Below are 16138 nucleotides of genomic sequence, written 5' to 3'. Positions count from 1 at the left end.
ATTTTCAAGATTTAAGATTTATTAATGTTGTTATGTGCTGTCTTTTATGTTATTTGTTTTAGCATTTTTTTTCTTTAAATATTTATATTCGATTTCAGTTAATATTTATATATCATTTCACATAGTTGATTTTTATTGGCTTTAGTTATGGTTAATAATAACAACACTGTTTGTACAGGAAGTAAGTTTTTTTGACATCTCCAATCCTGAATATGTGGTCAAAGTTTTGAGTAAAAGAATCTAAACACAGCATAAATTTATATTTATTTAACATCTAACCTCGCATTGCCCACTTTTGCATCATTTCAAAATTTACTCCATTAAATTGCCATTCAAATCGATTTTTTGTTTCCATGCAAAATGTCAGCCTCTTTGAGCTTTGCATGCAAATGATAGATTGCCCAGATTTAGTGGAAATGCAATGCAAATCTTATTTTCTCCATGAATAATGAAATTGATCTTTGTTTAGATTTTCAAATGCATAGCATATGAACAACAGACACACTGAGAATCAGAATAACCACGGCATGTTAAACTGCTTGGCTAAGCACCTTGACTGTATCTTTGAAGACACTTGAGATGATTTCCTTGGCTTCAGTTAGTTTGACTCTCTGATGTTCCATCAAAGATCTCTGTCTATCATGTCTGACCACAAAGGCCAAACACTCGGCTTTTGAACCTATATACTGTTTGTGTTAGTCCAAAAACTAATACAAGAAAGATGCTGACATGGAGCAAGTTTGTTATCCCATTGTAAAGCTCACAGCATAGGTGTCATAAAAGACTGACTAAGTACTGACTGCAGCTATTTTTTAATCATCATTTGAAAGGATAGTGGGTGTGTTTCCAGAAAAAAGGAGACAAAGTTATTGTCTGAAGACATCTCCACCCACTCCCTTATGTCACGCCATCACACAACCAAATCATTTCCCATCTGATTACACTGCATCCACTGTGGTAATTAAAAATGCCATCTTATGCAGATTTGAATTAGACTTTCAAAATTGAAGCATGATACACCTCCTCAGGCTCTGGCTCAAGAGTTGGCGGCGGCATAGATTTATTTAAACAAGCAGAATATGTAAAATGCGTAATGTAAAGAAAAATCATCTGTCCTGAAGTATGCATTGTTTTTGATTTTCTTGTCTCTAAAGATATGCAGCTGCTGTCCAGGACGGCTCACAGTATTTCGTGCTCCTCATCATCACAGATGGAGTAATATCAGATATGTCACAGACCAAAGAGGCCATTGTGAATGTGAGTATGACATTGAGTATGTCTCAACAGAACAGGCTGGAGAGGGTCCAGATTGCCACTCGGTTCCACTTTACTTCCTTTTCAGGCTGTATCCTAACTGAAATGAAACCTCATGAGTGAAAAGGCTGCAACTCCACACATACATTATTGAAAATAGATCTGTTCACAAAAAGTGCACAACAGATTGCTTTTGCATTGGCATGTAGCTAAGCTAAAGGCACAGATCTTCAAAAAGAATATTACACACCAAATACACACAAGTACTGGATGAATATTCAATTAGATAATCAATATTTCTCTGATTGTCCACCACTGTGGATTTATTTTCGAGCGAATCACAATGCATTCTGTAATTAATACACAGAATGCTTCCTTAAAATGTAGCCAAAATGAAGAATCTTAGGAGGCAGTGCACCTATAATGCATTCAAATGTGGCCTACAAAGGCACCTATCTAGGTTTCATAACAAAGCTTTTGTCTTCATCTTCAACCTGTACTGAACTATAATACGCTTGAGTACTAAAGCATCTCTTGTGGCTGATATGGGTTTTTATGATATACTGTATACTGTTATAATCTATTTAGGCTAAAACATGCTAAATGGGTGACTTGTGTATTGAGGTCATAATTTACACTTAAAAGGTCAATTTCATCTCTGGCAGTGCATGTCATTCATCTAGCCTATGAACGGGCCCGATTTCCCAGCAGACTGGATTTAAAGGGAATTTGCGACTGTTACTCAGATTTTTAGAACAGCCACACCTTCCTTTTAAGATCTTGCCTGCTGCTCTTTCCCCAACGGCCTGCATCTGTCAAGAAGCCTCACATTTCCATCTCGTGTGACATTTAAGACCTGAATCTGCAAGGTAAAAATGGTGACCTATAGTATGGTGCAAACCTATGATTTTTTTATTTGTGTGTTCAAAGTAATTTTACATTTTTTGAATCTGGGTTGAATTTGGGTGTTTGAATTTAAACCAGGGATTTTCATCAAACCGTAATGAATTTAAGATAATGGATCTTACACTGCAGTGCAGATCTGATTAATGATTTGAGGAGGTTTGAATCTGATACCGGAGATATCAGCATAGAAAGCGATTAATCTAATCAAGGAAGGGGCTGCTTAATCAAATGAAAAGGTCAGGTGGTCTTGGTAACTGATTAGCTATGTGTGCATCAATTCAGTAATTATTATATTGAAATATGGAAATTTTAACTTTTTTATCATTTGGAATCTTTATCTCTATGGAACCCAAACCTGTCATCATATATTTAGCTTCTTCCAACATTCAACAGCTCTTCGATTGACTTTCTTTCTATATTAGCCAGAGTTATCTTATGGTTTCAGCCAACTTAGCGTATTGTTTTGTCATTTTTGAAGACGTAAAAAAAATATAATAATTCACCATGGTTGTGTTCCACAAAAGAAAGACGTTATACACATTTGGATTAGCATGAAAACGAGTAAAGGGTGACATTTTTTAGTGAACTATCCCTTTAAGCAGAAGTTGAAAGAAATTGTCATTCACAATAAACCATGAGAGGTCTCTTCGAATGGTACATTTTGAAGTAATCTTTTTTTTTTTCCGGCTGCGCCGTGTTGATGGAAATGTGTCAGAAATGAAAGCTGTATCTGAAGTGCTAATACAATCTGCGTTTTGCTCTCAAGCACAGTATGATGGTGAACAATGTTCATAAGTGCTAAATCAACTCTAAATCTCATCATAATGCTGCTTGGAAATTCAACGTTGGACGTTTGTTATCGTGTCTCATTGGATCAGGTGTCCCTGCTCTTGTGCTCGGTGGTGCTGACTGGCAGGCATATGTTGGGTTAGTTTCATAACAGTGTGCGAAGTGTTCAGAGAAAACCTTGGAGGAACACTGACCTACTTCTCTCCTCTGCTCTGATTCAGATGCAGACAGATGCATGTATCATTCATGAAAGCTGTTACTCTAAGCAGCTGTTTGCATCTCATCCTTCTTGTTCGTTTAAAAACAGGTCATGGAGGATTGGACATTCGCCCACGCAAGGCCTTTTCGATCTAAGGGTGTTTCGACAACATCTCTTCACGTCCCACAACAGCTGACAGCATCCTGCTGTTAAGCTGTCTCATTAGAGTTTCAGCAGAGATGCGAATGTAGACATGTGGTGTGACATATGCGTATATAGCAATATATTTACAAAGAATGGTTTGGGGGGAAAAGTACATTGTCTTCCTTTTTTATTTGTCAGTTGCACATCAGATGTCGGCTTTATTTAGGGTTTGCAATATAGTTTCCTCTGCAGACGTCTATAATGTTTCACAAACCGTACATGCACTGAAACATTTCGCATTGAAAACAGTTTCCATGCAGAAATTGCTAGTAAATCTCACAATTAATTACAAAGAAACGAACACTGAATTGAAAGACTGAAATAGTTTTTATCTATCTATCTATCTATCTATCTATCTATCTATCTATCTATCTATCTATCTATCTATCTATCTATCTATCTATCTATCTATCTATCTATCTATCTATCTATCTATCTATCTATCTATAGTATATTGAAAATAGCAGAGAACCTAGGACATATCCTTGTGGCACTCCACTACACATCATGTGTGGAGCTTACTGTACTGCAGTCTCTTAAAGAAATTGCTCACCACAAATCTTTAAAAGAAATATATTATACACATTTGGATTGTCATGAGAATGAGTAAATGGGTGAACTATCCCTTTAAGCTGAGTTTGAAACAAATTGTCATTCACAATAATTTGTGAGATGTCTCTGTGAATGGTACATTTTGAAGAAATCTTTTTTTTTTTTCAGCTGTGCTGTGTTGAGGGAAATGTGTAAAGGGACAGTTCACCAAAAAATAGCATCATATAAGTTTGAAAATCAGTTTTGATTTGAAAATATTTCTTTAAGTGTTACAAAATGCAGTAGTTTTGTGTAGGGCTCTGGCAGACTCTAATGAGCCTTGCATATTCATTTTCTGTCATAGATAATTAGCATTGAAAGCTGGAATCCTCCCATCCGTCAGCTGAAGACATGCTGCCTTTTTTTATTTGACATGGTAATTACGAATAACAATAGGCATGGGTGAGGGCTAATCTGGGAATGATAACGAGAAACAACAACATTACGAGCGCATTCATTTGTCATGTTAGACGTGGGCAGGCCTGCAATGATAAGCCAGTCAAGATGCTCGAGCAATAGCAGAGGTCCATTATCTGCCAATCAGATGACGTGCAACATGAAGGATGGTGGGATTAATCAATTAGACAGCTCTTTGTCAGATTGAACTGCCCGCTTGCTGTGTGACTGATGATAGGCTTAATAGAAGTTCCTGTCCTCAGTCACACCCTGACAGTATTTCATGCCATGTCTGACTCAATCCTGCTTTTTCTACCTTTCGTTAGAGCACGGGCATCATTAGTTTAGCCTCAAACTGTCTATCATGGCTCCAAGTAGAAATCTGTACAGTGTATTTTCCTCACTTACAGTAAGTATTCATACAGAAGACCTGGAAGCTCTGCTTGAAGGAATTCTTTTTTGCCAGACAACAGCTCATAGTGAACATCAACTCCATAAACAACAAAAAATAATACAAATATAAATGTTCAAATCTTCATCAATTTCATTTTCGAGGAGCGGGCACTGGAGAATCAGAAGCCCCCTCAGGGCTGGATGAGGGAATCATGGACGGAGGAGGGCTGGACGGGACCAGCGGAGAAACGGAGAGAGGAGTGGGGGCAGTTCGATCTCCAGATTCCAAGTCAGGGAGAACCCCCTCCTCGTTTTTGCCCTTTTGCCACGCCATATTCAGCTCACCCTTAGCCGTGGTGCAGGGGGTGGAGCTCCTCTCCGCACTCACACCGTCCATGGCTCTCTCCCTCATGGCAGGTGGGAGCCGGTGTTGCCGGCTCACACACCTGGACTGACATCATGGCCTCTAGCTTCGCTGCGTTCCTCGGCTCTGATGCTCTCTCTAGCGATGGCTCGTCGGTCGCGGTGGGCCCTGGCTCTCCATCAGCGGTGTGCTCGGGAATGTGCTCTGGGCATCAGGGAGATGGTGGGCTGGTTTCTGGGTCAGGAGTGGCACTGGCAACTAGCTCATGGGAACTGGTGGGGTACGGAGATCCATTTCTTGCCAGTGTCCACTCCACAAAGTAAGTAATGTAATAGAACGCTCAGAGCGTGTCGTCTGGATAGTTGTTGATGCTTGCCAGGACCCAGAACAGTCTGGTGTGGGTCATGAGCGATTTCTCCCCCTGTTCCAGCAGGAGGAGGAGGTATTCCGGACCAAGGAGGGGATCCATAACAACAGAAAAGAAGCAAAAGGACTGAGGGGAACCGGAAAACAAATGGAGGGTAGACACGCAATTTAAACTGCTTAGGTGGGGTCTTCTGTCACACTTGACTGCATGAGGAATGAGGAGACAAGGAGCACGAGTAACAATCTTTTGATTTCTTGAAACACAAGGGTAATCCAGCATAGGAGCAAGGAATATGACAGGTATGGATGGAGTCATGTTATAAACGTGCATGGAATGAGACAATCATCATGGGACACGGAATACATCAAGGGAAAACAACAAAATGAGTCCAGGGGTGACAGTATATAAACAGCAAATAGTAATAAAAATATAAATGTTCAAATTTTCATCAATTTCATTGCAGCAGAATTTAGCTCCAACCATGATCAATCTCACCTACCTGTGGTTTTCTAATGATCCCGAAGACACTGATTAGCTTGTTTGATTAGGGTTAGAGCTTAGGAAAGTGGATCTCGTGGGCCAGATTTGAGGATCCCTGCTATTTATACTGTAAATCTAATTTTTATTTTATTTCCATGTTGAGTCAAAATATAAAAAAATTAAAGTTACTGTTCTGTAACATCTGTTCGATGCTTTTCTCATTTATCTTTAAACAGTATTTTGGTCTTTTAATTTATCATCCCATAATTATGTGCAATTATATTCATGTGCTAATAAAACAAATGATACAAATATGTTAACCCCCCCCCCCCCCCCTCACACACACACCAGAAAGCCCTGCAAATGTTTCTGTATGACCAACAAGTTTTGTTTCTTACATTATCATGAGATTATTAATAAAACTTGTATTGCTGAATCAAGTAATTAATACAAGTTTCAGTGGAGTGTGTCCATGTTAATCATGTCAGTAAAATCACAAGAAAACAAAACATAACAAAACAAACAAACAAACAAAAAATGATTCAGAAATTATCCTTTTGTGTTCCAAAGGGGGAAAAAAATAACAACATGAGGTTTTAAAATTACAAGAGGGTTAATAAATATTGATAGAATTTGTCATTTTTGGCCAAAATGTTCCTTTAATGTCCAAAAGCCAATTATATTCTCCAAACCATGTCTTTCCTTTAGCAGCGTAATGATAATTTCCTACAGCAGCTGGGTGCTGATGACATTACATTAGAATTCTCCCCAGACCAAATAACAATGCTGTAAGCAAGTGAGCGTGCAGCTTTTGTTATAAAGAAACACGGTTCAGGTAATTTGTGGGTTCTCCGAATAATTTTTTCCCCTCCCATTTTGTTTCTAATGTTTGCCTGCTTCTGCGTTCATATAGGCTCGAGTGGGGGTTCAGGACTTTGAAGAGCTGTTGTCAAGGAAACTATGGTGAACTAACAGACACCATTCTCATTTCTTCAAATCTGACCTGTCAGTCATGACAGAAGAAGATGGTACAAATGGGGCAACCGACTTCAATTATTCATAGTGCCCTGCCTCTCTTTTATGACATGCAGGCATGACAGGACTGTCATAATCTCTGCACTGATAATTTAAGATTGTGGAAATGGGCAGCCCCTGTCAGTAACAGTCCATTTGTTGTTATGGTCTTGAAGAGAAAGATGAAGATTTGGTCTCTGATGCTGTCATAAGAGCAGCAGGAAAGTTTTTATTATGGAACATCTCAAAAGGGCAAACTGCATTATTATTTTGTGCTGCTATGACAGGAAGTAGAGCTTGAAAATTATGCTTTTGTGGGGTTTTATTAATTTATACTTACACATAACAATACCACATGCATTAAATAATTATTAGGCAGCATTATTAGGCTTGTTTTCTTTTACTAATAAAATGAGTATGAAAAAAGAAGTTAGTCTGTAATGTTGCTGTTTGAGCATAAAATAGATCTCCAAAGTTACAAAGCTCAAAGTCTACTTCAAAAGGAGATATTTTATAATGAACGATATATGAGTGCTGCCAATCACTACACACGGGCCAAGCTAACCAATCACAGCAGATTTCGTATTTCAGAAGGCGGGCCTTCATTATATACAGGAACATTTTGAGCAGTTCATGCCAGACTGGGGACAGAGGTGTTGTAATAATGTTTTTCGAACATGAGAGCATGTTCTACACCCCCGAAACAAAATCAAGTGTTTGTAAAAGAGCATAATAGGACCCTTTTAACTCAGACTGAGATGTCAAAAATTATTATTATTATTAAATTATTTCCAATGAGAGATATTCAAAACTAATGCAATACAGAAATTGCAATGTTAAGACATGACCATTGGACAGCAAATGCTCACTGGTGCAGTGGGGTCCCATTAACTTTGCAATTTCTGTATTGCATTAGTTTTTAATATTTCTCATGGACATTTAAGTCTTTTTGTTTACTTTTCAGTCTGAGTTAAACCACTTTTTTGACTCATTTTATGAGTAAAAGAAAACATGCCTAATAATTTTGCACACCTAAATATAAGGAGTTTCTCACTTCGAGCATAATAATGAATCATGTGGTGAAGTAATAACTGATTATGTTTGAAATAAAGCAATAAGAAGAGTAACGTGACTACTTTTAAAAGGAGTAATTATTAATCAATAATTTAATTTAGTTTTCAGGTGTATTCAATACTCAGTTCTACAGTAATAGTATTTGTACTCCAAATTTAACAATTATTTTTAAAGATAGCTAGCACACCTCTGTGCTACTTCTGTGATAGTTAGCACACATTCTGCCAAGAGTATGCTATAACTATATAAGGCCATGCTAGCAAAGTTGCATTTAACTGGATACTGTAATTAACATAACATTGTTTATTGATGCTTTCCTGTCAGACATTTATTTTTTTCTGCATACAAGGTTGTAATGGGGGTCAGATTTGATTTAGTCATTTTGTCTGGCTGTTGTGGTGTAAATAGCTGTGCTGTGTGGCCTCTGCTATTAAGACCAAATAGTCACTCTGAAACTACTAGCCTTTAATTTAGCAGGACACATAAATAATGCAAAATTGCATTTGTGGTATATGAGTGTGCTGTATATGAGAGGAGGAATGTTTGGTTGTAATTTTCACAGATATCTGGAGGGGGAGTTGGTGGGAGGGCTGTTAGAGAAGCGGGTGTTGTGGTGATCATACAGGCCCTGCCTCTCTCTCCCTCTGCTCACCCCCTAGAACACCCTCTAGAACTCTTGGGAGTGTTCGGTTCCATCACTATAAACAGCTAAACAACTCTGTGCTGGTAATATGGCATATGTTTACTTATATCTATGTTGACGCCAGCAGCTCCTGATTTATTAAAGGTAAATAATGTGTCCGCAGATATCACTGTAATTTATTTGAAATTACATGTACTATCTATCTATCTATCTATCTATCTATCTATCTATCTATCTATCTATCTATCTATCTATCTATCTATCTATCTATCTATCTATCTATATCTATCTACAGTATGTTGAAAATAGCAGAGAACCTAGGACAGATCCTTGTGGCACTTCATATTTTACTGGTGATAAATGAGATGACTCCCCATTTAAATAAACAAAATGATAGCTATCGGAAAATTTGTGATTTGGTAGTTCCTATCTGTCTGTCTGTCTGTCTGTCTGTCTTACTAAATGAATAGTTGTATGAATGTAATGGGGTTTTACTTCGTAAATGTATACATTCTGCCTGTTTTTCAAGTATATAACAAAGAACATAAATATTGTTTTGCCATCAGGCTGCCAAGCTTCCCATGTCCATCATTATTGTTGGAGTTGGACAAGCTGAATTTGATGGTAAGCTTTTTTTTATTTTTTTATTTAAGGGCTGTCATTTTGATATATTAAAGATGAATATTAATTATTTGTTTCATTTAATCAAATTACCATATTATAATGTATTTATTTATTGGAGAATTCTAACTTTTACTTTTTAGAATAAATCAACATTTAATAAATGCATTTTTTTTTCTCTTTTTTGAATGCCAAGACGTTTATCAAATTAAAATCATCAAATCAAATATTTAAGTTTATTTAGTTGGTGCTCTATAACTCTATTTTCAGCTAAAACTTTTTTATGCATTTTGGTCATTCATTTACCTAATAACCTGAAAATGTAAACTTTTGAAAATGGGTTTCAAATGAACATTTCAAAGTGCACAATAATGTTATCATCTCTGTGTATACTATGAAAACAAGTCATGCATATATGTATGACATGTTCAGTTTTTTCTGTACGTTGTGCAATGATTGTCATGTAAACATACATGATAACACTTTACTTAACACCTTTATACATAATGCATTATAAAATATTTAATGCAGTCATTATGGCTTGTAATGTACCTAATAATGTATCGTGTGATCTTATAAATAATAATGACCACAGTTATAATATGTTATAATGCTTATCTATTCATTGTTACACCTTTATAATGTATAACACATTAAAACATGACATACAAACCTTCAAATTTATTAATGTATTTTAACTTTGGTTTACAATTATTTATGAAAAAAATAATGCATTGCAGTGTACATTGTAAATACCTCCATAATGCACTATTCATAAAGGCTTCAAGTTAGATTTTACCACATACCCTTAATACCAGCTTTGTGCCCCTGAAACTGTTTATAGCAATTAGTCAAATAAGTGCTTTGATAGCAATTAACAGGGTATTTTCTCGGCTGTGTGCACAGTAGACGTAATCTACAGATCATTTAAAGAGACATGGTCTTAGCTAATCACAGAGCGAAAAGTAATTACCAGTTATATTGTGTGGGTATTATTAAGTACATAGCATCATGTCAGGGTATGTAGTGATCCTGTCAGAACATTCAGGAATTTGAGAGATTTTATAGATATTGAAATAGGGCTTTCTCCCAGAATAACAGCATACCTCACATACACAGAGGTGGAAGATCAGCTCCTGTCAGATGAGGTGAGCAGGTCATGTTGAGAGGGCCTGCTGTTTGAGAAGAGTGTAATGAAATTACAGTATCTATGTGCAGTCAAGTTACAAAGATCAATTATATGTGATTTGTGCCAAAGCAGTACTGTACTTGATGATGAAGGAAATGATGGCTTAGTAATTTTGAGACTTAAAATTATTTTTTCAACTGAATGTATCACTGTGAATACAACAAAAGGAGTAGTTCAAAAGATGTTGTCATTATTTACACACCTTTATATAATTTTATAGCAGCATTCATTAAAATAAAAATGAAGAGTAATATTTAATTGTTATTTAAATGAATGTATAAGCACAGGTCCGGTGATGTACTTATACTTCATGTCTTTTCCCACAGCTATGGTTGAGTTGGATGGTGATGACATCAGGATTTCCTCAAGAGGAAAATTAGCGGAGCGAGACATTGTCCAGGTGACATCAGTAGTAGTCTGCTTTTATTGATACAAGCAATGCTCTTTCAAAGCTTGCTTAAACCACAAGTATGCTATGTTAACATTCAGGTTTTAAATAGCTGTGACTTAATGCCTCATGTCTCTTTCTTTCAGCAATTAAATCCATTAAGCATGGGCATTTGAATTACTAATTCAGTCACTGTGGAATCAAGCCCTCGTGTAACCGCTCCACGCCATAAACCACATTATTATAAAGCAATTCATTATGCAGGTCCCCTATGAATGCAACCTGTCATTAGTAGTAATAAGAACATCTCTGGCTACTGAGTCACAGACAAAGTGACAAAGACAAAGTGAAGAGATTTCACTCTTGAGGCACTGTTGAATTTGTTTTACTCAGGAAGAAAGGATGAGTATATTTTGAGAAATTGTTGTCTTTCCCATAAATTCCCACAAATGGAAGAAGGAAGAATGTTTGAATAGATGCTTAAATGGATTAGTGGATTGACCTAATACATAGACAATAGATGGACGAACTGATATGGAAAGGATCTATTACTGAAGGAAAATGTAAATAAACTGAGAATGGATGAGGAAGAATGCAAGAAAGGGTGAATGGATGGTTTGATGGATGGTTGGATGGATGCATTGGGTGGGTGGGTGGTTGGTTGGTTGGTTGGATGGATGGATGGATCGGTAAGAATGCGTTAGGTGGATGGATGGATAGATGGCTGGATGAAAGGATAAAAATTAAGGGATGGCTGAGGAAGAGTGCATTGGGTTGGATGGCTGGATGAAAGGCCACAAATTAAGGGATGGATGAATAAGAATGCATTGGGTGGATAAAATGACGGATGGCCAAAAATCAAGGGATGGATGGATAGATGGTTAAGACTGTAATGTGTGAATGGATGGGTAAGAATGCATTGGGTGGATGGATGGATGGATGGGTGGATGAATGAATAAATTGGGTTGGATTAAGGGCTGGATGCAAGGGGAAGAATGTATTAATGATGAATGGATGTTTGGGAAAAATGCATTACATAGATGAATGAATGGATGGATGGATGGATGGATGAATGAATAAATTGGGTTGGATTAAGGGCTGGATGGATTAATAATTTGGGTTGGATGATTGAACTGGGGAAGGAAGGTGCATTGATGATATAATATGAATGAATACAGTATATTCATATTTATCTATACTTTTTTTCATATCATCAATGCACCTTTCATCCCCATTGTTGGTCTGAAGATGAAAATAATGTGGGATGAAAGGAGGAATGAACAAATAGTGGCATGGATGATTGGGCAAAAATTAAGGAATGGATGAATAAACGTTGAATGGAAGGCAGACTTACAGGTGTGCCACAAGATGACTTAAAATTAATATATTAATAAATAGTGCAGTGTATTAATGCACATAAGCAAATATTATTTTCTAATTGATCGAGAATGTTCCACAATATTAGCTATGTAACTAACATTCAACATTCAGAATAATAAGAAAGATCATAATATTTAAATTAATAATCTAGCACCAACAATAACTGAGGACCAGATCAGCTTTTTAGAATGATTTCTGAAGAATCACTGAGTAAAAACTCTTATATTGAGGGGCCTTTGCATATTGGACACATGGGGATTTGAATCAAGACGCCCCATATAACTGGATGGATGAATAAATGTGCACGTTGCTTCCTGTCTCTTACAGTTTGTACCATTTCGGGATTACATGGACCGTACGGGAAACCACGTGTTGAGTATGGCGCGACTGGCCAAAGACGTTCTGGCTGAGATTCCCGACCAGTTCATTTCTTACATGAAGAGCCGGGGAATCAAACCCAATCCGGCGCCGCCTCCGTACACACCGCCAGGACACACACATCACACACAGATCTGAGCGAACGCTCCCAAACCTGCTTTAACAAAACCGCTCCTCTTTCTGGAGTCATGGGATAGCTGTACCAGAGCTTTTAGGGTTTAGCTCCCAAGACACTCTGAGGTACAGTGGCATTTCTGTCTGTACCATTTATATTTCCTGCCCCGTTCATTTTTTTTTTTTTTTTTTCGGAAGGATGGTGTGATCCACGAATCTGACCCAAGGGCAGCTTTTTTGTTTGTTTTGTTTAAAAATATCTACATCTTGGCCTGTGACTGTTTCTGTTTCTTGTGGATCAGTTGACAAGTGGACAAAGAGCAGGAGGAGGAGAAGGAGGAGGATGTTTGTGGTTTCAACTTGTGCCTGTCTGTGACTGTCTTAGTGTACCAGGACAAGTGTGCCCCAATCTGACATTTGACCTTAATCCACATTGGTATACCAGAGTGTGTGCTTTATAGTAATATTTTTAGATTTGTATCACTTTCATTTCATATAAGATCAGGCCTGTATCCATATCGGTTTATTACGTTAAGCATTGCTTTTGATATTTGATTCTCCGTCTTTATCCATTATGACTGAGGAAAGCATGCATGCGTGAGAAGAGGCTAAATGAATATCACACATGGCACAATTTCACACATGGCACCTGCCTAAAGTGACTGTAGAAGCACAACTTCTTCAATAATCAGCATTACACACGCTCATGTGCTTTTGTAAGAATGCATAGGGGCCATTTTGGCCGACCCTGCGTAAGCGCAGCACAGCCAATATGGTTCCTCTCTCCCTTTCAGGCAGAAATGAGGCCTGGAGTGTGCTCAGAATGGTGTCACCCACTCAACCGTAGTTCATTCACCAATTCAATTTTGTCAAGAGGCTTTTAATCAAAGAAGAGTGCCTGATGTATCTGTACTCTGCCAGTATACGGCTGAATGGAGAAGCTTGTGTCATTGAGCACATTACAGTCCTGTCTGGGTATAATCACCATGAGCATTTAGTCCAGTGACTGTGTATGGGATGTTCATTATCACCAGATGTATTTCTGCCAACCCATAAGGCTTTGACAGAGTATCAAAGCATCAGAGGCTTTGCCGTTACCCAGATGCCGTTAATGTATTTCATTTTCTCTATTTTAAAATTCTAAATAATGTTTTTATTTTTATTTTGTATTATTGTTTTTTTTATTCAAATCAGTTCATTAATTGATTTGTATTTATTCCACACATTTCATTATGCTTTCATGATTTGTCAGTTATTATTTTTTAAATTAACAATGATCATTTTACACACCATATACTACATGAATACACTACACTGTCCTTTCTGATGTCATTAATGCATTTTATTCTGTATATTTGTGTGTTTATCCACGTTGTTGTTTTTTTCAGGTTTAAATCGGTTGACTTTCTTCAGATTAATACATTAAAAAAAAAATTTCAAATACATTTTAGGATTTTACACATCATATACCACATTAATAATCAAATAAAAAAAATCCTTTCCATTTTCCCCAAGATGTCATTAATACATTTTATTCTGTCTGTTTGTGTGTTTTTCCAGCTAAATTCTTAGTTCTAAATAATGTTTAGTTCAGATTTAAATCAGTTGGTTTTCTTAAGTTGAACTGATTTTTATTTAATGCACACACTATTATTTTGTATTTTGCTCTTTAAGTAAATTATAAAATTAATAAATTATTAAAATAAAATAAATAAACAAACAAATAAATAAATAAATAAATAAGCAGGTAAACATTTATCCCAAATGATTACATTAAAATGCTAGTGAGATTCCTGAAATCAGTTTAACTATGCATATCATCATTTTTTCATCATCATCTTCCATTTTAAGATATGTTAATGCAACACTGACACTTTGTATTACAAAACAGTTTTACATTTAACACAAAGTCTAACTGCCTAATTTTGGTTTGGAAAAACAACAAAACATTATAACTGAAATTACCCACAGTCAAAAATGTCAGTTTACACTGCTGCAGTTTCGCCAAAGAAGGCCCAGAGATCATCTTGGTAACTACTGATGTGGGATGAATAGGTTGTTGCGACACTAATTGTATTCCTCCATTTTAATGCATTCAAATTAATTATCTTTTCTCAGTAGCAACCCCACACTATTAAATCTGTTCATCAGTTATTTGTCATTTTTGAAGTCAGTGACATCAATTCCTTTTTTTATTTTTCGGGTAGAAACGTCATTGTTCATGTAATATCTGATCGAAAGCTTGGATCTACTGAATTAGCACAGAGGAGGGCAAATATCCTGTGAGTTTATCTAGAAGTGCACACAAAGGAGGTTCAAGCTTTTTGCATATTCGATAGTGAGAATTTGATAGCGATGCAAACATCTTCAATGCTGTCCATGGCGCACACAGTGGCAAAAAAATAATAAAAAAACACAAAACACAAAACACAAAACAGGGTCTTGCGGCGAATTTCTTTTAACTTCACAAGATTTTTAAATGTTAATTTAACCAGTGCATGTTTACATAGATAAAGACAACTACAGAGTGTTTTTAAAGCAAAAATACAGTCTACACTGAAGTGGTGAATGGGAATTGAGAATATACTGGTATGATATGTTTTCCAGCATGGAACTACAAATGTTTACAGCCTACTGTTTTTCGTAAGCAATTCTCATTTCTCTGAAACATTAAGGGAGCACTTTACTGCAATGTCATAGCCCTGCTCATCTGTTTGTTTCCCTTTCTTGAAATGAAGTTGTAAGAAAATTGATTTATTTTTTTTCCTGCTTGGAATATACGATAAGCCATTAAATACAGTGTTCAGCAAAGAAAATGACCAGTGTTCGTGAGGACTGAATCGCTTCATAAGTGTAGAGGATGTATGTCTACCTGTATTACAGGAAGTGTGGGACGCAGGACCTGTAACACATACATTGAATGCTGTTAACATGTAGAATACTGTAGAGACTGTTTTATTGGAATACTTGTGCATGTATGGCCTGAAATTTAGTGGACTGATTGGGGTTGTTTTCTCTTGCTATTTCTGTAGTTATGTTGGGATGTTTTATATATATATACAGTATATTACAATATATTTTAATAATCATAATTTATTTTCACCTGAGCGCATTGACAGCCAACCAGCATATCATGACCATTGCTATTATAAATCTGTTAAAATACAACTAATAATATACATATAAATCATAAAAATCATGTTCTTTAAATATTTATTTTCATTAATGCAAAATAAAATTTCTCGCATTTCATTGTTATTATTATCATTTGTGTTGCATGTTTGCTCCCAACAAATTCTATTGTACATGATCTTTGTCATACGGTGGGTTGTGAAATGCTTTGTATTGAAATGCCTTAAATAAGAATAAAAAATGAAGTCTTTTACAAACTCTT

At 36.4% G+C, this 16138-nt stretch overlaps 1 protein-coding gene across 1 annotated transcript in view; it reads left to right on the top strand.

The window, feature by feature from the left end:
- Window positions 1-15289, top strand: part of LOC127968093 (copine-5) — a 44464-nt gene extending 29175 nt beyond the window's left edge. Inside the window, exons 10-13 of the mRNA XM_052568988.1 lie at window positions 1155-1257; window positions 9241-9298; window positions 10811-10884; window positions 12580-15289. Of these exons, the coding sequence (XP_052424948.1) occupies window positions 1155-1257; window positions 9241-9298; window positions 10811-10884; window positions 12580-12768 (424 nt within the window). The 3' untranslated portion in view covers window positions 12769-15289. The remainder of the gene's footprint in view (window positions 1-1154; window positions 1258-9240; window positions 9299-10810; window positions 10885-12579) is intronic.
- Window positions 15290-16138: the final 849 nt, after the last annotated feature.

The sequence above is a fragment of the Carassius gibelio genome, chromosome B11 (assembly GCF_023724105.1).
Source record: "Carassius gibelio isolate Cgi1373 ecotype wild population from Czech Republic chromosome B11, carGib1.2-hapl.c, whole genome shotgun sequence".
Lineage (NCBI taxonomy): Eukaryota > Metazoa > Chordata > Actinopteri > Cypriniformes > Cyprinidae > Carassius > Carassius gibelio.
This window is presented reverse-complemented; position numbering and strand designations above follow the sequence as displayed.